Below are 23,346 nucleotides of genomic sequence, written 5' to 3'. Positions count from 1 at the left end.
GCCTTACCAGGACCCTTTGGGAGCGGGTGGTCTCTAAGCACTTAAAAGTGTCCCCGCCCACACCCCCAGGCTTCAGTGTTTTTAAAATTGCAAAGGTGTAGGGTGTCTGTTGTAACAGGATGGAAAAATTCGTCCTGGGAGATAACAAGCTTGTTGGCCTCAGTCATAAGGGGACACTGGGCTAACCCAAACTGAGAAAACTGGGTATTAGACTTAAGGCAGAAAGGATGGCGCTCCCACATACCTTATTCTATTCTTTCTTTCCTAAATAATGGTTAACGAAACCACGCCAGGGTTAACACAGGAGCGGAAGAACAACCAAGGTGAGTCTGCACTAGGGAGAGAGAAGGGAGCACCGCATTTGGAGAGGAAAGGCGGCTCCCTCACCGCCTGTGCGCCTCCATCGAGAATGACGCAGGCGCCTGCGATAATGCTCATTGCTTGCGTGATAAACAGGCGTCAGCGGGCCGGACCCAGGACGCATGCGCAGAGGGGCGGTGCCCAAATGATTATCCAGGGCTGCAGGTTGTAGTTTTTGTTTTGGCCGGAGAGGCTTACCCGGGGTTGCCTTGGCTGAGAGAAATAAAGGAGAAGGATTCACGGATTAAGATAAATTCCTCATTTTCATTACAGGCTTGGAGGTGGAGGATCTCAGTGTTGGTGCCCCGAGCTTGGGAGTTAGGCGGGTCGGAGCCAGTCCTGCCCCACTTTGTGCCCACCGGTGTTAGGGATGGTAGGGCTGCAAAAGTGAGCACGCACTTGTCTAAGAGCTTCCTCCTTTCTTCTCTTTTCCCCCTTTTTCCTCTCTGCCTACATCAGCTCCTCACTTTGACTTGTGCTTATATGAACGGGAGCCAGAAAACCTTGAGAGCTCCAAACTAAGCTTCGGCACGGACATGGCACAGGAGAAAATGGAACTAGGCTTGGAGGTGCTGCCGAGTTCAACCACCACAGAAGACAACACTCTGAGAAGATCCAACAGCGTCCCTTTGATCAGTGGGCTTGGGTGAGCAGGACTGAGATACTGGAGGAGGCAAGCGGGGGCGGTGGAGGGTGGCAAGAGCTGCAAAAATGTGACTTCCAATAGCATTCCCACCCCTTTATTCATCGAGGTTCTGCAGGTATCTCCGGTGTTCCTGGTGTCCGGAAGATCCCACCCTCAGTATGGGGGCGGGGGGAGGCGGGGCGGGCTGACCGGAGGGCGAGCTCACACAGGAACCTGAACGTCCTCTTCTGACAGTTCATCGCGACCGGAAGGCAGCAATCATTTGGTTTGGAGCACGACTTTTTCTAGCTTCACCCCATCTCTTACCCACCCTTGAAGAAACTGCACTCCCCACCCTCGCCTCCAGATCTTCTGTAATGACTGTAATTTTTTGTCATTCTCTCTGCTGCTTTGTCACTTCTGACCTTCACCTTCAGCACAGTTGGAATGGAACTAGTTGTCAAGCAAATAAGCTTGGGCCTTTTTTACACCTAGTTTTTATTTGAAGAAAAAGTTTAGGTATCACCGAAAATTGATCTCCTAAATTTTGCATTCTCAATGGCCGATATTGCCCCTACTTAGTTCTTGGTGGGTGAAAATTTTTTTCTCGTATGTATAAAGCACAGGTATACATACAGCACATAGACTGATATGCAGTATATTTGTGCTTTTTAAATGGTGTGGGGATTTTCAAGGAGGATTTGGGTGAGGAAATGTCTAAAAGGCTCTTTAGAGCTCTGCTGATGAAAAAAGATTTAAAAGATTTAACTAACTGATGGTTAACTGTATTTCCTGCACATATCCAAAGATCTGGCATGACTTAAGCTTATTATTTCTTAAAATAGAATTTTAAAGTGAGATCTTGGATCTCACATCCCAGTATCATAAGGTTTTCTCAGTATTGTAAAAATGTCTGAAAAATGCATTCACTGTTACAAGGGAACTCAAGAGACCAGATCTATCTATCTTCCTTGTTTAATGTATGGGGAAACAGGCCCGTGAATCTCCAAAATGTCAGTCAGTAGTAGAGCCAGTACTAGGAAGCTGTGTCTCCAAATTCCTAGGCTAGTGCTTTGTCCACTACTAATCAATATCTAAGCTGATTAGCTAAACAGATGCAGCTTTCTGGTCATTTCAGTTAAGGGAGAATATGCTGTAACAAAATGAAAAGCCAACTAAGTGACCAGAAAATAATACATTACCTTTTTAAACAGGCAGATAGAAAAATTAAGGGTGGAGGCAGCTCTGCATGTTGTACTGAGAACAAGAACATTCTGTAAATTCAGGATTCTACTCTAAATCCTGTTGTGTGAATAAATGAACTGTTATGGACACACTCTGCTAGTAGAAGAAAACACTTGAGGAGAATGTTCATTTTGCTGAAAGGCTTTATGAAATGAAGAACAATTTGCAAATACGTAGATGACAGAGGATATATATTTGAAGGAACATGTGGATCCTGTTTAATATATTAAGTGCTGGGGCGGGGGGAGGTGGGTGACCAGGCCCCTTTTCCCGATCCTCAAAGTCCTGGAAGCAAAGAGTGATCCCACTTATCCCTTCATACTTTGCTTTGTTCTGCAAAGGATTTGAAATTTTTGCTTTTATCATCTTAGAGCATGGTTACAGTGTTGAATTCCATGGCTTAAGATCCTGATGCAGGAAGTGAATTTTGTACAGAAAGGTTAGGGGCAGTTGCGTATTTATCTAGTAGGAGTTAACCCACAAAGCAGACCAAGTCCAGGGACTCTGTCTGTCAAAAAGAAGTAGCATAGGAATGGTATATCACATGCCCGAGGTCATGTAATCAACAAGAAAAAATTTAGAGTAGAATTACACTGAGCCTTAGTTGAATTCATTTCCCACCAGTTCTTTGCAGTTGCATATGTCCACTGCTCACTTTTCCCACTTTCTTTAAGGTGGGCCTCTAATACTCATTGCCTGGCCTCTATCACAGCTCACTAAATATTGTTGCACCTCTTTCAAGCAATTTTCCAATTTTGCTTGATGTTTCCTGTATATAAAGACTTTCAGTCTCTTGCACCAGCATTTGCAGAATTTGTTCTTTAAATGTCAACTCTTTAATACAAGTATCACTATTTTTTAAGAAGTTCCTGCATAGTTTTGTGTTCATCTTGTATTAATAAAAATACCAGTGTCAAAAGTTTTAAACCTCTTGGTTCTTTATACTCTTTAGCCCCTCTAGTTGGCTGACTTCGATACCGCTGTCAGTGACTTTATTTAAAGGTAGTATTTTTTTTTCTTCTACTTCTCTGGCCCTTATTAGAATTAGACCTTAAATTCTTGGATTTCTGTCAGTGCCTTCCCCCTTTAAATACTGCTAGCCTGACCCTGCATTTAAACTGTTACTGCCTCAGTTTTGTTTGAAAGGTAAACTACTGCCTGGGGGCCAAATTCAGCCTGCTGATTGGTTTTGTAAATAAAGTTTTACTGGAACACAGTCACACCCATTTGTTTACTTATTGTCCTTGGGCCACTTTCCCAGTACACTGGCAGAGTTGAGTAGTTGCAATGAAGATTGTATGGCCCACCAAGCCCAAAACATTTACTGTCCGGCCCTTTACAGAAAAAGTTTGCCAACTATCGGGTTTATTAAACTTGTGCAAACCTGGAAGAAGAATAGTGGCCATGAAGAGTGATTGCTTTGGGAATATTACTGGCATAAATATACTGTAGTTTCGACAGAGCTGCTTACTGATCATTTAAACATTATCTAGTTATATTACTGCTTACTGATCACTTAAACATTATCTAGTTATATTACTTTCACTTTTTCCAAATTGTAACTAGCACTTAATTCTAGATATCACCTAGGATTTTATGAATTCATGTTGAGTGACTCATCAGTTGAAAAATATGCTGCCTCAATGATTTTTTTTCAGTTATAGTCTTATTAAATAAAACTGGCAGATGAAAATTTAGGGGAGAATATAATTGTCAGCCTTAAGAATTAGCCTGGGTGGGGGGAGAGATAAATTGGAAGATTGGGGTTGACATATACACACCACTATATATAAAATAGATAACTAATAAGGACGTACTGTGTAGCACAGGGAACTCTACTCAATACTCTGTAATGGCCTATATGGGAAAAGTATCTAAACAAGAGTGGGTATATGTATATGTATAACTGATTCACTTTGCTGTACACGTGAAGCTAACACAACACTGTAAATCAACTATACCCCAATAAAAATTTTAAAAAAAGAATTACCCCCCCACACACAAAAGACAGTGGAAAATGTAACCCATTAGTTTCCCTCCAACTTCCTAGTAGTGACTGCTAAAATATATTCCTCTTCTCGTAGGGGAAAATGACTGGGAAAGGAAGTAAAAATTAGACCTGTACATATATCCTCTCAAAAAATATTGAGTTACTGCCTGTTATATGCAAGTTACTATTCTGCAAAGATGTATGTCTAGGCTCAATAAGCTTTTTTTTTTAATGTATTAATTTTTGGCTGTGTTGGGTCTTCGTTGCTGTGTGCGGGCTTTTCTCTAGTTGTGGCAAGCGGGGGCTACTCTTCGTTGCGGTGTGCGGGCTTCTCATTGCAGTGGCTTCTCTTGTTGCAGAGCACGGGCTCTAGGCGCGTGGGCTTCAGTAGTTGTGGCACGTGGGCTCAGTAGTTGTGGCTCGCGGGCTTAGTTGCTCTGCAGCATGTGGGATCTTTCTGGACCAGGGCTCGAACCCGTGTCCCCTGCATTGGCGGGAGGATTCTTAACCACAGTGCCACCAGGGAGCCTCTCAATAAGCTTTTAAGAGGGGAAATAAATACTTAAAAGACTTCAATGTATGGTAGAATGACATGTGCTTAGGGAAAGAAAGTGCTAATTAAGAGAAGGGAGTGAGAAGTCACAGCAGAATTGGTGAGGGATACAGGAAAGATTCTTGGACAGGTGGCATTTAAGATGGGCCCTAACAGACTGACAGAATGCAGACTGGAAGAAAGGGGGCCAGATAGCTGGACAGCATTCCAAGGACACGGAACAGGCTTGGAAGTAGGAAAGCATCTGCTGACCAGTGCTGATCCTCGGGGACATTTTACCAATCCATGATTTTTAAAAGTTACAGCATACTTTCCTGGGCAGGACTGTATTTTACTCAGATTGTTAGTCCTGCTTTATTATTATTATTTTTAATAATAGCCCTGCTTTTTTAAAAATAACAAAATATCCTTTTATAAATGAAATGATGGTGTTGATAGTTGGTGAGATTTTTAAAGAATGACCTTACTTGGCAAGAGAAAATGGTAGCAACTGTATGTTTGTGCCAAGATTTTGGTTTGAAATTTTCCCAGTCTATGAAATCCAAAAGTCTGTGGAGCTAAATTGTGGAAGGCTTTGAAAGTTATAGGAAAGAATGTAACTGAATTCAGCAGGCGATGAAGAGAGTCATTGAAAGTTGTGAGCAGGAGAGCAAGCTGATTGCAGTAGGGAAAGGACAGACGTGAGCCGACCAATTAGACTATTGCAGAGTCAGTGGAAAAGTAAAAATGCTTTGAATTGGTTTTTGGCAAGGAGCCTGGAAAGAATAAGATGGACATGAGAGATCACAGAGGTAAAACCTAAAAGACCTGGCACCTGATTGGATATAGGTGGCAGAGAAGAACATGTTAAAGATGTTTTCTTATTATCACTGGGGAAACCTGGATGAAGGGTACATGAGAACTCTCTATATTCTTTTTGCAATTTCTTGTGAGTCTTAAACAGTTTCCAAATGAAACGTTACAACAGCACACGACTATATTTAAAATAGGTAACCAACAAGGACCTACTGTAAAGCACAAGGAACTCTGCTCAGTATTCTGTAATAACCTAAATGGGAAAAGAATTTGAAAAAGAATATATATATATATATATATATACACATATATATATGTATATACACACACATATGTATAACTGGATTACTTTGCTGTACACCTGAAACTAACACAACATTGTAAATCAACTATAGTCCAATATAAAATAATTTTTTTAAAGTTATAACAAAAACAAAACATAAAAAGGAAAAGAGGACTTCTTCAGAGTCCCAACCTCAAATCAGGCCGAGGCCCGCCAGGTGAGCACCTTCAAGGCTGGGCAAACAAGGACCATCTTCAGCATGCAGCGGCTGCTCAGCTTCAGTACATTGTTGCCATGGGGGAATGTGGCCCAGTGTGGCAAAATCTTGCAAACTTTCAGTAGAATCCAGAAATCTGGAATGTGGATTCTTTATGTGAAATCTCCATGGTTGTTCCAAGTGTGCACAACGAATTCAAAAACATTTTTAACACTGAGTAGGCCAAATGAAACATATCTGAAAATCTCAGTTCTGTTGACCCCTGCTACTGGCTATCGTTCTCATTCATGTGAAAGTTTGGGAGTCGAGAGGGAGTTGGTACTAGCACATAATAGCTTCAGTCATAAATTTAAGTTGGTTACAAGTTTACACAGAAAATGATGTCTCTCCAAGGCCACAATAAATTATATTTATTCTTGGTAGCATGATTAGAGGTAACATGGCATGCTTGAGAATTCCTTACCTTACATGGACAGTTGTTTAGGCTCAGCCAACCAAGGCTGTGTGTGTGTGTGTGTGTGTGTGTGTGTGTGTGTGTGTGTTCTACTTTCTACATCTGCACAGCTGTCTCCACTAAGAAGCCATTTACATCAATGGCATTGTTGTTTAAGGATTTGAAATCTTATTTCTTTAAAAAATGTTTGTAATAGATTTTAAATGACAAATGTTTTCCTTTTCTTCTTAGTGGTAATTCACAGGTGTTCCAATCTGACACATTAAGAACTCGAAGAAACAGTACATCGTGTATGGCACAGCACTGTCTGGTAAGAAAATGCTTATAGACTTGCACTATTGGTCTTAGTCAGTGGTTCTCAAACTTGAGTGTGCACCTGGAAAACTTGTTAGAACAGACTACTGGCCCTCAACCCCAGAGTTTCTGATTCAGGAGGTCTCGGGCAGGGCCTGAGAATTTGCATCTCTAACAAGTTCCCACTTTGAGAAACATTGCTCTAAACATTACTGAAGGAAAAATAAACACATTGGCTGCGGCTATGATTGGTGCAGCTGCTGCAGCTGCAGCAGAATTAACTTTTAAATCCCACATGGATTTAACATTGAGATTTGCTTTTATATATAAAACCATCTGGCTTTCAATTTTTAAAAGAACATTCTAATTTTGAGAGGAAAACTTGCAGGCTCTCCTAAGGGTAGTTTTCAGGCTTATAGTTGGACTTTATCTCGCATTTATCTTGAATTGAAAATATAGTTTGTTTTTCATGGTGTTATAATGCAATCTCTAAATTAGAACTCATCTACAAATTATCCCGTAAACATAGGAAATATGCTTGTACATCAGTAAGCCAAAGTGAATAAATGATTCACACTATGAATCATTTTATTGAGGTGAAATTCATATAACACATAGTTAACTATTTTAAAGTATACAATTCAGGGGCATTTAGTGCATTCACAATGTTGTTCAACCACCACCTCTCTCTTGCTTCAAAAAGCACACATCCTTGTCTTGTTCCTGATCATAAGTGGAAAGCTTTCAGCCTTTCATCATTGAGTATGATATTAGCTATAGGTTTGGGTAAATGCACTTCATTATGTTAGGGAAATTCCTTTCTATTCCTGCTTGCTGAGTATTTTTATCATGAAAGGGTGTTGAATTGTTTCAAATGCTTTTTCTGCATCTATTGAGATGATCATTTGTTTTTTCCTCTCTATTCTGTTAATATGATTTACTACTTTGATTTTCTTATGTTGAACCACCTTTGAATTCCTGGGATAGACCCCACTTAGTCTTGGTGTATAATCCTTTTAATGTACTATTAGATTCGGTTTGTTATTATTTTGTTGAGGATTTTTCCACCTGTATTCATAAGGGATATTGGGCCATAGGCTTCTTTTCTTGTAGTATCTTTGCTGGCTTTGGTACCAGGGTAATGCTGATCTCATAGAATGTGTTAGGAAATGTTCCTCCTCTTATATTTTTGGCAGAGTTTTATTAGGATTGGTGTTGATTCTTTAAATGTTTGGTAGAATTTACCAGTGAAGCCATCTGGCCCTAGACTTTTCTTTACTGGGAGGTTGTGGAAACAGATTCTATCTCTTTACTTGTTTACAGGTCTTTTGAGATTTTATAGTTCCTCTTGAGTTAGTTTGGTAATTTGTGTGTTTTTAGAAATTTGTCCATTTTGTCTAGGTTATCTGAGGAAATTGTTGATATACAGTTATTCATAGATTTCTCTTATATGATTTAATATGATGGAAGCTATAGAACATATTTTAATGAAATGTTATAGCTTGGAACCTATTTTAAAAATTGCCTCCTAATCTTAAAACTGGACATTTTCTTCTGTATAAAATGGTATTCAATATTATTCCCACAAATGTACTAATAGTATATTGGGAAAAAAATAGAACTGTTCATTAAACAAATCTTTCTTCCTCTACCCACCCGCTCATTTACTCATTCATTCAACATTTACTGAGCACTTGCTTGTCTATCAAAGCCCTCTATACCAGATCAGCTCAGTGCTTTGTGACCACCTAGAGGGGTGGGATAGGGATGGTGGGAGGGAGGGAGACGCAAGAGGGAAGAGATATGGGAACATATGTATATGTATAACTGATTCACTTTGTTATAAAGCAGAAACTAACACACCATTGTAAAGCAATTATACTCCAATAATGATGTTTTTAAAAAAAGCCCTCCATACCTATCCAGTCTTCTTTTCTACTCAGCCAAGTCAACAAATATTTTTAGGAAACTACTATGTATTAAGCCCTGATCTACTTGCCAGGGAGATCTAACCTAGTTTGAGGGATTTAGAGAGGAAATGACATACTAGTTGAGATCTTACTGCTGTGTAGGTGTTCGCTAGTTTGGGATATTGGTTACAGGAACAGACAATATTCCAGGTTAAAAAAATGGCATGTTAGAAGGCCTAGAGTGTGGTGTGTAGAGAACAGAGTATGTAGAGAATTTGAAAGAAGTACATTCTAGTGTACTATGTACATCTAGTGGAAGATGAAGTGGTGAGAAGTGAGGTTGGAGATATAAACTAGTGCAAAGTCTTGTGGGGCTCTCCAAGTCATTTTAAAGATTTTGCACTTTGGGAATTCCCTGGTGGTCCAATGGTTAGGACTCAGCGCTTTCACTGCCGAGGCCCCGGTTTCAATCCCTGGTCAGGAAACTAAGATCCCACAAGCCACACAGTGTGGCCAAAAAAAAAAAGATTCTGCCCTTTATCTTAAGGTCAGTGGAAAGCCGTTAAAGAATTCTAAGTCTGTGATTGACCTGATCAAATTTGCATTTTTGTTTTTTAAATTAATTAATTAATTAACTTATTTATTTTTGGCTGTGTTGGGTCTTCATTGCTGCACGTGGGCTTTCTCTAGTTGTGGCGAGTGGGGGCTACTCTTCGTTGTGGTGCGCGGGCTTCTCATTGTGGTGGCTTCTCTTGTTGCAGAGCACAGGCTCTATGCGCACAGGCTTCAATAGTTGTGGCACGTGGGCTTAGTTGCTCCACGGCCTGTGGGATCTTCCTGGACCAGGGCTTGAACCCGTGTCCCCTGCATTGGCAGGCGGATTCTTAACAACTGTGCCACCAGGGAAGTCCCAAATTTGCATTTTTAAAAGATTACCCTGGCTGCAGAGGGGGAAAGTATTGATAGATTGGAAGAGGACAAAAGTAGATACAAGAAGCTCAGATAGGCACCTGCAGTAACCCTGGCAAACAGCTGATAGTAACTTGGACTAATGTGATGGCAGTGGGCATGGAGAACAGTGGCAGATGCGTGAGATATTTGAAAGGTAGAATCAATTGGTGATAGATTCTATGGAGATGGGGAAACAGTGGACGCAAAGATGACTACTAGCTCTCTGGCTTGGGCAACTGATGGGTTAGTGGTACCACAGATGAAGGGAACACAGGAAGAAGCGTGGATTTAGAAGGGAAGATGAGTTTAGTTTTGGACATGTTAAGTTTGAGGTTCTCAGATCTTTAAGTGGAGATGTTATGTATACTAGTTTGAAGCTCGGGATAGAGATCTGGGCTAGAGATACATTTAGGACTCATCAATAGATTATTATTTAAAGCTATGGGAATGAATGAAATGACCTATGGAGAGAGTATAAAAGGAGAAGAGAAGAGGCTATAGGAAAAAGCTTTAAAAATTACCAGATTTAAAAATCAATCTCAGGGGCTTCCCTGGTGGCGCAGTGGTTGAGCGTCCGCCTGCCGATGCAGGGGACGCGGGTTCGGGCCCTGGTCTGGAAGGATCCCGCATGCCGCGGAGCGGTTGGGCCCGTGGGCCATGGCCGCTGAGTCTGCGCTTCCGGAGCCTGTGCTCCGCAGCGGGAGGGGCCGCAACAGTGAGAGGCCCACGTACCGCAAATTAAAAAAAAAAAAATCAATCTCAGAAGAGACCCCACAAAAGAAGACTATGATGGAATGGTCAGAGAGGTGGGAGGAGACTCAGAAGAGAGTATCATGATAAAGACTGAAAGGTGTCCTTCTGAGTTACCAAAATGGAGCTTATTCATGAACTTGAAAGTTCAGTGGAGAAAAGGGTAGGATGAGAAGCCAGATTGGATTGGGTTAAATAATGACTGAGAGGAAGGACCTATAAATGGCACCATACATATGCGCTTGATTATTTGGGGGGGCAGATTACCCTTTCTATGCCTTAATTTCCTCATCTGTAAAATGGGAATGTAATAGTATCTGCCTCATAAGTTTGTTGTGATTATATTAATCAGTGTAAAGCACTCAGCACAGCACTGGTACATACTAAATGCTCAATAAATGTGTTTCTGCTAGTAATAGTATGTATGTAGAGAAACTATGTACCTGACATTTTTTTAAATGCATAATTTTCCTTAGGATTTCTAGGCTCTTAATTCCCACAAGGTTCAGCTTAATATCATGCATATTTAAAATAAACCATCCTGTACAATGGATTGGGTTTGGCAGAACTGAAGTCATTTTAACTTATTTGATTTCAAGGCTTATTGGTTTAGCTTGCTGTAACAGCATTATGCATATGCTTTTATTTTGTTCCAAGTATCACCTCATTATAATTATAAGACATATGGAGGTATATAGTTGCCTTAAGTATAGATAGGCTGAGTTATCTAGGAAAATGACATGATAATTAGAATGTTTGGGGCAGAAGTAACAAAATTCAATTAGAAGTGACTTAAACAATAAGGGACATTTATTATCTCAAACAACAAGAAGTCTTACGAAAGGAGGTTCCAAGGTTGGTTAATTCAGTGGCTCAGGGTTGTCATCAGAGACCCAGGTTCCTTCCATCTTTCCACTCTACCATCCTGAGCAGCCTCACTAACCTTTGTACCTAGTAATTAGACCCAGGGTTCAGAATCACATGTATAGCATGATCTTCTATATATTTACAGATGTCGAGAAGGATATGTATCAATCTATTATTAATAGTTATCTCTGGAGCATGGAATTACAGGAAGAATTTTACTTCCACCTTATGCATTTCTATACTATTTGAATGTTTTTCACAAAGCATCAACAATAGAGGTGTTTTCATTTCTAGTGGATATACCATATTGCAAAATAGAAATATCCCTGTTGAAAAAATATTGTTTTGAAAATACAGTCGTCCCTTGGTATTGGCAGGGGATTGGTTCTTGGACCCTCAGATGATACCAAAATCCGAGTATGCTCCAGTCCCATAGCCCACCCTCCATATCCAAGGGTTTGAATCCTCGGATTCAACCAGCCACAGTTTGTGTATTAAATTTGCAATCTGTGGTTGTTTTAACCCATGGATGGGAACCCTCAGATACAAACGGCCGACTGTATATTTATTGAAAAAAATCCAGGTGTAAGTGGACTTGTGCAGTTCAAACCCATGTTGTTCAAGGGTCAACTGTACTTGAAAAGTGTTATTGAATGATGTCATTAACCATAAGTTTAAGGATCCTATCCCATACTAGACTGTCCTTAAAATTGGTACTGCAGGAATCTAGAGTATTCAAATTCCCAGAGACAGAAAGTGGAATGGTGGTGGTGGTGTTGGTTTAATGGGTATAGAGTTTCAGTTCTGCAAGATGAAAAGGATTCTAGAGATTGGTTACATAACAATATGAATGTACTTATTTAACACTACTCAACTGTACACTTAAAAATGGTTAAGATGGTAAATTTGATGTTTATGTATATTTTACCACAATTAAAAAAAAATTTAAATGACGCTGCTTTTAATGTATTAAAATGTAGGTAGAACAGTGTTTTAGAAAAAAATGCGGTGATAGAGGGCATTGAAGAATCACGGGTGTCGTTTAACACACAAATAGAGATGTATATTTACAAACCTTGTAAAAATCTGCTATCTCACAATTATTTTCTTAATTAAGTTCAAATGTTTTCTTCACCACTATCAGGAAATCACCCCACCCCACTTCTGATGAGCAGAAACCCGAGGCCCTCATCTGTCTATGGAGACTATGCCTTCCCCCTGAAGTACCCCTTTGCTGTATCCCCTAAGACCTCCGAGGTTGGTATGCCTGTTTCCCCACTCTTCTGCTCGGAATTCTCTTCCTGGAACCTCTGTTAAACTTGGTGCAGCCTTGTCTTTTCTCCAGGAAAAGTATCTCATCTTCCTGTCAGAAACGGTTGTACTTTACTTGAACAATTTGTCCGTTTTAATTTTATGGCTACCAATATTTACCTGATTAGGTTTTGCTTTACACATTGGCAACTATGAACTCTAAATCCAATCTATGGCCCACCCAGTAGTGAGTGTGTAATACATTCCTTGCCCTGCATTATGCTATGTCCTTCTAGCCTACATTCAATTCATGTTCAGCATCTTCATAAGCCACCTTAAATCATTTTGGGAACTAGGGAGAGACATTCATAAACATAGCATACAACCCTTGTTCAGAATTTTCTAAGTGCTTTATCTCTAGTAACTACAGTAGGAAATGGGTTAAAAATAGCAAACCTAGGAAAGTTAAACATTATTTAAAAAAAATTAACGTCTTTACAATATTAGTTTTCTGTGGTCTCTCTTAAATGGAACTAAGCATGACCTTTCCTCCTATCTTAATTCCTTCACTAGAGATAACACTTGGGAATCAGCTTCACCCAGCACCCTCCCAACCCCCCACTCCCACTCCTACCCTCCCTGCCCTGTGACATCATTCCTTGCTGCTGGTACTCTTGCTTCCTCCCAAGGACTTTTTTTCCCTAAAGTGTGAGAGAATGGCACAATGGGAAATTTACACCAAAGATACCAGTGAGGTTTATTGACATCTCAGGAAACTAGTTCTATTTTAATACCTTGTTTCATGTAGAAAAATTATCTGAGGTAATTCCCTTGCATATACCACATACAGTACTTAATCTTTGGGAGAATTCTCTTCCAGATGCCTTTTCTACAATTAATTTTCTACATTATTACTAGAAGAACCAACCAAGTCCCATAAATGATCCATATTTTATCCAATTTAAAAGCTTTACTGTGGTTTATACTTCTATAGCTCAAGTTCAAATCCTACCTTCCCCAGACATTTCACACTATATCCTTGCAGATGTCATCAACTTCAGTCAGGCAATGTTCTCAGGATTTCCTGGATAAAGTTTTCCAGTAGGAAATTCTGAGCCATTGCCTGAAACTAAACTGGTTCCTTCCCACCTCTTAGATATCAATTAAAAATAATCTCTTCCAGGAAGTCTTTCATAATTAGTTTAGAACAGTTTGCCACACCATACAATTCTCTTCTTTTGGCTTTTAAAAAAATAACAGTCATTTATAAAACAGCTAAGGTACCATATTTTTCTGTATATAGGGTGTATGTATATATTTAAGTTCAGATTAACATGTCTTTTCAATTAGATTATAAATCTTATAAACCTTAGTGTTGTACATTCTATATTGTGAACTTTCTGGGCATTTGAATGAGGATGATATGAGCATCAGTAGTATGAATTAAACTTGTTAAAATTCTACTTGTTCAAAGATATGTGTGTGGATATATATTAGATTGGCCAAAAAGTTCGTTCGGGTTTTACTGTAACATTGTCCTAAAATCCGAATGAACTTTTTGGCCAACCCAATATATTTGAACTTTTTAAAGGTAAACCTAAATTTTTCAGATTTGGTGCATGTTGCTGCACAACTTCTCAATGATCAATGCTAACAGATGGGCACATTCAGGGAGAATATCCAAAACTGTGGATAAATCACAATATTTTCTACTTGCTTTGGAAAATAGATTATTTTTTACAGTATGCCTTAAGAGTGGGCATACATTTTTTTTAAATTAGCAATAATATCTAATGTTGGATAAGTACAAGGAAATCGATGTTTTCACACACTGCTGGAAAGTGAATTTGTATAAGCTTTCTGTAGGGCAGGTCAGCAATGCGTATCAACAGCCTTGTGACCCAGAAATTCCAACTCTATGAATTTATCCTAAAGAATTCACTAAGGATGTGTGCAAAGATTAGTTTAAAGGTTATCATAGCATTATTTATAAAAAGCAAGCAAGAAATGTGGCAACAGTATGAATGTCCAGCAACAGGGAACAGATTAAATGAATGAGCCTTCCTTATCTGTGTTTGAGTCCCAGTTCTAGCAATTATTAGCTGTATGACCGAGCAAGTTGCTTAATTTCTCTGGCCATCAGTTTTCTAATCTTCAAAATGAAGACAATAATAATGTCAATTTTTCTACATGAAACAAGGTATTAAAATAGAACTAGTTTCCTGAGATGTCAATAAACCTCACTGGTATCTTTGGTGTAAATTTCCCATTGTGCCATTCTCTCATGGGGTTGTTGGGAGAATTGAGTGAATAAGACACGTTTGGCACGTAAATAGGTGCTTCTTATTATTATGGTACTTCTATATGGTATAATATTCAGCCTTTAAAAATGGTGTTGCAGGTGAATTTTAACATGGAAAGATACTTGGAATGTATTTTGGGTTTGTTTTGTTTCTAAATTAAAAATTCAATTTATTCATCTGTTTACCGTACAGTACAAAAGAGGCAAAGTGTTTCACATCATAGATTTCACTTCCAACTCCTTGGAATGTTCATTTCTTTGGCTAAAAGGAGAAACTTGCTGGGAAAGTCAGGCAATGCTTAGGCAAGGTGAGGGATGGGTACAAGCGGGCTGTTAACTGCAAACTGAGTTTCTAGAACTGTCACCTAGAATCATAGGAGCCCCACTTCTGGACACTTGTGCCATCTCAGGCATCACCCCCACCACCCAGGCACAGCGACGCTTACTCGTGGTTACCCTTGCTGTCCTCCTGGATGTGGTAGTGCCCGCCATACTTTCTCTTGAATTCAGACCTAATTTTCAATGTGTCTCCTTCCTTCACTGCAGGAGACCATGATTCTAATCAGGACCGTATTGTGAGTCCACTTGCCCTTCATGGAGTTGTACAGTCAGTCAGCAAAATACAGGGACTTCTTGTTCTGAATACACATGACCAGGTTCAGGAAAACATTTTGCAGGTCTCCTTTGCCCTCCTTCTTGATCATAAGGGCTATTGCTGTTGTACCTTTCAAATACTTTCTGGAGGTGACACACACTGCTCTGTCATGATGCTGATCCACTTGGAAACATCAGTTCCTTTGCTCTTCATTCCAGCATTATAGAGATCTCAAGTATGTTGGGCCAGTCAGTTCATAGTCAATGACAGATCCATCCTCTGCTCTTCTACCCTTTGCAAGGGCAACTATCAGCTTGCAGAAGTCATCAGATGTGTCAGAAGCAATGTCCTGGGACTTGCTGGTAGTCCAGTGGTTAAAAATCCACCTTCCAATGCAGGGGACGTGGGTTTGATCCCTGGTTGGGGAACTAAGGTCCCACATGCCACGGGGCAACTGAGCCCATGCACCACAACTTAGAGAGCCCATGTGCCACAACTAGAGAGAAGCCTGCTCTCCGCAATGAAAGATCCTGCGTGCCGCAACTAAGACCGATGCAGCTAAAAATAATAAATAAATAAATAAATATTAAAAAAAAAGAGGGCTTCCCTGGTGGCGCAGTGGTTGAGAGTCCGCCTGCCGATGCAGGGGACATGGGTTCGTGCCCCGGTCCGGGAAGATCCCACATGCCGTGGAGTGGCTGGGCCGTGAGCCATGGCCGCTGAGCCTGCGGGTCCGGAGCCCGTGCTCCTTGGCAGGAGAGGCCACAACAGTGAGAGGCCCGCGTACCGCAAAAAAAAAAAAAAGAAAAGAAAAAAGAAACAATGTCCTTCTCCAGATCAATCTTGTACATTTCCTTGTAGACTGTTAATTTCCTGCAGCCCCTGGTTGGTCCCTGAGCAGGTGATTTCAATGAGAGAGTCTTCATCTGTCACCAGCCCCTTCATTGTGGAGGGTTTCAACTTGGAATCCTCGTACTGAGTGGGTGTTTTCAGAAGGCCCCAAATCACCTTCTCCAGGTGGCTGGACAAGTCTGACTTCAGTGCTGATGCAAGTTCCTTTTTGGTCCTTCTCTGATAGGCAAAAGTAATATTCTGTCTCTGTTCATTGCTGCAGTTGGTCAAAATGTTGACGATGGTGATCTCATCCACGCCTTTAGTCTTGATGGCCGTTTCAATGTTCATAGTGTCCCGCTCAGCATCCCAGTTGGTGTATGCTTTGACTGACCTGTCTACATTTGGGGGTGGATAGTGGTCACCTTCTAAACTGCATTTGCACAGAATTCTGTGAACAGTAGACATTTTGATAGAAGCTGGACCAGGAGCTGAGAGCTGCAAGTGGCCCCAGATGTGAAGCTGGAATGTGTTATTAAAAAAACCCAAAAACTCAAACTGCAAAATAGTATCTGGAAAAATAAACACTGAAATATTTACTATGGTCATCTCTGGAGAGAAGATGATGCTTTTTTCCCCCATTAATTATGTTTTATACTGAGCATGTATTGATTGCTCTATAATGAGAAAGAAAGTGTGTCAATTTCTATTGAAAAAATTAAAGATCAGGATGAATAGGTGGAGCACAGAGGATTTTAAGGGCAGGGAAACTGCTCAGTATGATACTGGAACAATGGATTTGTGTTATTATACATTTGTCCAAACCCATAGGATGTATAACACCAAGAGTGAACTCTAATATAAGCCATGAACTTTGGTTGATGATGTGTCAATGTCATTGAAACTTGGCTGTTTCCTCCATCTTCTAGCAAATGATTAGAAAAAAACTGATTTCAACACTTTCTTCAGAAAAATATAATTGGTGAGGTAATATCTCCTTTAAAAGTCATATGATAAATTTTAAAACATAATAAAAATTCAGACTATCTGCTTCATAAGAATATTTATTTGTGCAACACGCTCCTCTCACTGCCTTTCTTGACCACCATCCATCTGTAGTTTCGGCTAGAACCCTCAGGCCAACCTTTAGCTCTTTTTACTTTCTTATCGTTTCTCCAATCTGCCTCCTTGTCTTCCTCCCTCCATTTTTTCGGTCAAACCCTTGTCATCTTTTACCTGGCCCATGACCCTGCTTCTAGTCCCTCTTCCCTCCACCCTCAATTTGTTTTGCATATGGTGCTAGGGTTGCCTTTCTAAAATAGATATGATCTTCTTGTCTAAAATACCTTTGAGGTTTAAGACCTCAGAGGGACCTATGCTTTAGATTTCCTATTAGGCTCAAAGGCTAAAGTACAAAAACAACAAACCTGGTTTCAGCCAAATTTCCCCAAAGTTTGCTTCTTGCCATGTACTATCATGTGCCAAGTTTCAGTCACCCTGAATCTCTCTGTTCCCCAAACATGGCTCTCTGCCTGAGCATCTCTTCCCACTCCCTGAAAGAGCCTCCCTCCTCTTTTCTATCTAATGAATTCCTGCCTCTTCTGTGATGCCGTCTCAAGACCCCGGGCAGAATCATATTCTCTGTCCTTTGAATTCCTACAAATCCTAACTTGTTCTGGCACTTACCTGTGGCCTAGTTTTCCCTACCTTGACTTTGAATTTCTCAAGGACAGGAAAATGTCTTATTTGTCTTTGCATCCTCAGGGCCTAGCACAGTGCTTTAGCATATGGTAGGTGCTCATTAAATGTGATCTTAAGATATAATGTGAACATAAGATATGGTAAATTCATTATTTAGCATTTCAAGAACCAACCAGGCTACAGATAGAATTGATAAATGAATTCTATTTAGCATTTCAAGAACCAACCAGGCTACAGATAAAATAGATAAATGAATTCTAAAGGTAATTTTCAAGCCTTATTTTCACACAGCTTTAAATCTCTCCATTCTTTCATTTCCCTCTTGTATGGGTCTTCATAAGCTTTGAGAAAAGACCAAAAAGGAGAAAAGAGTCCTGCAAAAGAGAAAGGGCCTAGACAGCAAGTATCTGACCAAGCATGAGTAAAATGTGTTGAACTCCTTGAACATGATTGCCTTAGTCATTCCTTATTATGAAAGTTTAGTTTCCCCAGCTAGATTCCAAGATATTTGGAATTATTTTCTTTGTTTCTTTTATATGCTTATTAAGTTAGCTGCCGATTTAATGACCGTTTCACTTTTTTCTGGATAATGCCTATCACTAAGCTTTAATAATGAGCTAAAAATGGCAAGGAAAAATGAGGTGATTTTAAGATCTTAGTGCTTTGGGAAGGGACAGCTAGAGATAAACACAATGTTCTATTGATGTTCTGCCCCGTATTTATGTTAACAATTATTTTGTTCTGTTATGATATATATAGACTTTCTTTTTTTTTTTTTTTTTTTTTTTTTTTTAAGTACCAAGATCTTTATTCTCAGGTCTGATACTGAATCTGTGGCTGCAGATAATGTCACTATTTTTGAGAATAAAAGGTCCCATTATCTTCATTCTTTGCAAGTCTTCAGCCAGAAAGTTATACCTTATTCCCATAACAAGATAAGTGAATCAGGCTGGAAGGGGATTCAGGAGGTACACTGACGATAAAAGCAAAGGGGAACACACACTTTTACAAGCATATTGTCCCAGCTACCCTGAAGGTTACATTTCATATTAATTTACAAAAGTAGTGACAGAACCATGATTTCAGTGAAAATCAACACAAGTTATACCTTAAAAAAAATCAATTCAGAAATACGAAGTCAGGCAAGCATGCAAAATTCAGAGTATTAAAAAATGCAAGGGCTGGTTGCCCAAACAGATATATCCCTCAGAAAAAGGGATTTGAAAATGCTGAACAGAACCAAAGGAATTAGAAGCTGAATCAGCAGACCAATTCCCTCATTTTATAAATGCAGGCAGACATTAACTAGCGAAGCTTACTCAGCTAGATTAAGGGTGTACACAGATCTAACTCCTGGTGCTATTTGCAACTACACACATCTAAAATACAAGGAGATAAATATCCGGAACACATTAGGCCCACTGATTTAATCAACGGTGGGAGTGAAGTTACTATAGCACAGCAGCACATCAGACATATTTAAGAGATTAAATGGAAAGAAAGAATCTCTTAAAGATTTTAATGCTCAGTTTTAATACACAATCAAGTTTCCACCCAATCATCTGATGTACAGTGAACTGTACTAGCTTAAAAGAAAAAAGTGCCTTCTTCAGTTTTCTTCTACACTTTTTTTGGCCTATCTTTCAAAACTGAGCATTGGGTATTTTTAATGTAAGTAATGTGATGTTATATATGTACATTCTAATTGCACGTTTTAGGAATAAACAAAATCCGTGTTTCGGTAACTGATAGTGTATTTATAAAATCAAAACCTATCAAAATACACTTTTCACTGAGAAAAATAAATAAAACAGACAAATGGATCTACACAAAGTAAAAATTAACTTTGGTAGATTTCAGTGTAGGACAGTCCATAACAAGCTTATTTGTCCTTACTCCCCCAGAGCTGATCATCTTCCAAGTTAAGATTTTAAAAATATTTTAAAATTGAGATTATTATGTTGACATTTATTTCTCATTCCACATCATCTTCAGCCAAGCTCTGAGCACTTACTATTCTCTGACTAATTGTTGGGAGCTTAGTCAGAAGCATCTGGAACACTGGCGGTGGAAGAGTTTGCTGCAACACTTGCAGTAACTGCTGTGGCTGTCCACACACAGCAATTGCATTTGTCAGATGGTCCACACCCTTCTCATATTCACCTTGAGCTAGTAACTCTTCACCAAGCTGTATTTCTTCAAGGAAGAACTTCTGAACGGCTTCAGCATCTTTAAGGTCAGGTAACTTGGAAAGTCCAGCTCTCTCCTTGGCAAGCTTCTGTTTCTTTCTTCGTTCCCGCAGCCTGTTCTTGAAGTTGGGGTCACTCCGTCTCTTGCGGTCGAAGTAAATGCAGTACCCGATAAAAAGGGCCCCGCACACGCCGGCGGCGATGGCGCTGTTCCGGCCCACCATCTTCTCTCCAACGAGGAGTGGGGTCGGCGGCCGCGGGGCCCGCAAGTGACCCGTTGACTCAGAACTCTCGGAGAGGACTGCACCGCTCAATTGCGACGCCCGCCGCGAGGGACGCGGACCTAGACTTTCAAGTAGTATAATTTTCAGACAAGATTCAATTGGATTTTTAGTTTTTAAAAACTTTAAATTTAATTAACGCTGTTGCTAGCATGCATTAGGCATTCAAGAAATACTTTAAGCCATTCAACATTGACTTAATTAATGTTTAGAAATAATCAGAAACATTAAAGGAAACTTGACTTTTATATTTTAAAATTCAGTTTGTGCCACCTTCTCCCATTCACGCGTCCACCAGTCACCTTCATCAAATCAAACAGGTAAGAAGAAGTTTTGAGAAACTGACAGCTGTTCATTAAAAAAAGTAAATTTTATTTTTCTTGTAAAAAATACCTGTGGTTCAGTAATTCTAAGTGAGGTCACATGTGATTAAGTTTTTAATTCCAGGAATGGTTTCTCTAAAAAAAAAAAAAAAGAAAAAAAGAATCCAAAACAACTAAGGAGCCCTCTATTTATTTGGGTTATTAACTATCTTAATAAACTGATAGTTTCCTGAAATACTGCATACTCTTTTACCTTGAATCTAATTTCTTTCAGGGATATCAAAGAAGATGATGAATGCTGTATATGAAAATTAATTTTCAGGTTCATAATAGCCATAGTTAGCATGGTTTTCTTAAATCCCCAGATGAAGAATTTTTTTTGACACATAAAACGGTCTTTATGCAATCATTTGTTTTCACTTCTCAGTAATTTGAGTTCAGGGACACATTGTACCTCACTGTCTTATGTTTTGTGTGTGTGTGTGTGTGTTTAATAGCAAAAGCCTAATACAGAATTAAATCTTTGATTTATCCAAGGATTAGCCACAGAACTCAAAAGATCAAATCGCCATTTCACCACAGGTGGTGGGATTTTTTTTTTCACCCAACTACAAGCAGACTTTTGTTCAAGGCGGGGCCGCTTAACTGTTATGAAGCACTTATTATTCACTTAGCACTGTAATAGGTCTCATTTCATCCCACAACAAACTTATAAGGTCAGAAACCAAAGACGGCAGAAATTTAGTAATTTACCAAATGTCCAGAGTTAGCAAGTGTCAAGCCAAGACTTAGCCCCAAATTACTGGATTCTTTTACAACTACCCTCACCATGTTTTCAGTGGCACAAAACCCAGAGTATCCTGTAACCCTAGTTTTTTGTACTCCAGCTCCTGCTTCCTTTCCCTCTCTCCCCCTCTCCCTTACACCATGGCTTCCCTAACGCCCAGCTTATCATCCACTAGCAAGAAAGTATGGTTTAAAAGATCCTTTTACTTTTTAGTAAATAAGACATTCTTTTACTGTTTGTCTTTGTGAGTATGTAGCTATTTAAGAAATTCTAAATGAAAGAACCTAAAACTAGTAGTTAAAGGGACCTCTGGTTTGTTCGTGCAATTTTTGTTTGCTTCCCCTAAATTAGACCAAATATTTTAAAATTGATTACTACATGTTTCTATTTGATTATGAAGCTTGAAATCAGGACTAATTTAACTGGTTAGTAATATAAATTGTAAAGCAACTTACTTACATAGTGACAGAATATATATTATATACATTTAAAATGAAACACAAGTGGTGATCATTTTTTGTAATATATAGAAATAGTGAATCACTATGTTGTGCACCTGGAACTAACATAGTGTTGTAGGTGAATTATACTTCAGTAAAAAATAAATTAAAATTAAAAAAATTTAAATAAAATTATAAAACAAAAATTAAAGCTAAAATAAAATAAAATGAAACACAAGTAGAAAATGAATGAAATGGGAAAATAAAAATAACATTAACTTTCAATCTGGGTGCTGATTGAATGGAAAATTAAGACTTATTTTAAGCAGTTTAATTGTCTGATAGATATCTTAAGTTGCATATTTCTTTACATGCATTCTTTAACCATGACTTCTTTTTAGCTATTGAACTTAACCTTTTAAGTACAAAACAGAAATGTCTGTTTCTTGCCTCATTACATTCTGAACTTTCACTCTAATGACATTAACAAAGACATTTATTTAATTTCATTTTGTAGCAAAATGGGGGAAATAATAGTAGCTACTTCATAGGATTTTTGTGAGGATGAAAGGATTTAATATATGTGTGGTTACTGGCACACTACATTAAAAATCGTTTAGAGGGCTTCCCTGGTGGCGCAGCGGTTGAGAGTCCGCCTGCCGATGCCGGGGACACGGGTTCGTGACCCGGTCCGGGAAGATCCCACATGCCGCGGAGCGGCTGGGTCCGTGAGCCATGGCCGCTGAGCCTGCGCGTCCAGAGCCTGTGCTCCACAACGGGAGAGGCCACAACAGTGAGAGGCCTGCGTACCACAAAAAAAAAAAAAAAAAAAAAATCGTTTAATGGAAAATTTAAAACACGCAATAAAGAACCTCCATGTATTCAATATCTAGCTTCAACTATTGATTACATTTTTTACATCATTTTTCAACTATCCCCTTCTGTTTTGGGGGGAGGAGTGTGCTTTAAAGTAAATCCCTAATATCTTTTTTTTTTTTTTTTTTTTTTTTTTTTGCGGTACGCGGGCCTCTCACTGTTGTGGCCTCTCCCGTTGCGGAGCACAGGCTCCGGACGCGCAGGCTCAGCGGCCATGGCTCACGGGCCTAGCCGCTCCGCAGCATGTGGGATCTTCCCAGATCGGGGCACGAACCCACGTCCCCTGCATCGGCAGGCGGACTCTCAACCACTGCGCCACCAGGGAAGCCCCCTAATATCTTTTTACCCTTAAATACTCAGTATGAATCTCTGAGGACTTTTATTTTACATAATCGCAATACCATCATCACATCTAACAGAGTTATTCATTAATTTTATCTAATAACCAGTCCAGGTTAAATTTTCCTGATTCTCAA

General features: G+C 39.4%; 1 protein-coding gene and 1 pseudogene across 2 annotated transcripts; both read right to left on the bottom strand.

Annotated features, from left to right (window-relative positions):
• Positions 1-15,289: 15,289 nt before the first annotated feature.
• Positions 15,290-16,741, bottom strand: LOC308609289 (annexin A2-like; annotated as a pseudogene). Its single transcript has 2 exons — positions 16,270-16,741; positions 15,290-15,791 (listed from the first exon to the last, which is right to left on the bottom strand). The product of its transcript is annotated as an annexin A2-like (transcript).
• Positions 16,742-18,756: 2,015 nt separating this feature from the next.
• TOMM20 (translocase of outer mitochondrial membrane 20) lies at positions 18,757-20,497 on the bottom strand. The gene has a single exon (XM_081223273.1). It carries the CDS (start codon positions 20,385-20,387, stop codon positions 19,950-19,952), a length of 438 nt encoding a protein of 145 aa, XP_081079399.1. The 5' UTR covers positions 20,388-20,497; the 3' UTR covers positions 18,757-19,949.
• Between the last annotated feature and the right edge of the window lie 2,849 nt (positions 20,498-23,346).

Source organism: Mesoplodon bidens (assembly GCF_964165515.1).
Source record: "Mesoplodon bidens genome assembly, chromosome: X".
NCBI classification, from domain to species: Eukaryota; Metazoa; Chordata; class Mammalia; order Artiodactyla; family Ziphiidae; genus Mesoplodon; species Mesoplodon bidens.
Note: the sequence above shows the minus strand (reverse complement) of the source record. Positions and strands in the feature narration are given on the sequence as shown.

Excerpts from the sequence above, each read along its gene's own strand:
- TOMM20 (XM_081223273.1), bottom strand. The coding sequence starts at position 20,387 with ATGGTGGGCCGGAACAGCGCCATCGCCGCCGGCGTGTGCGGGGCCCTT.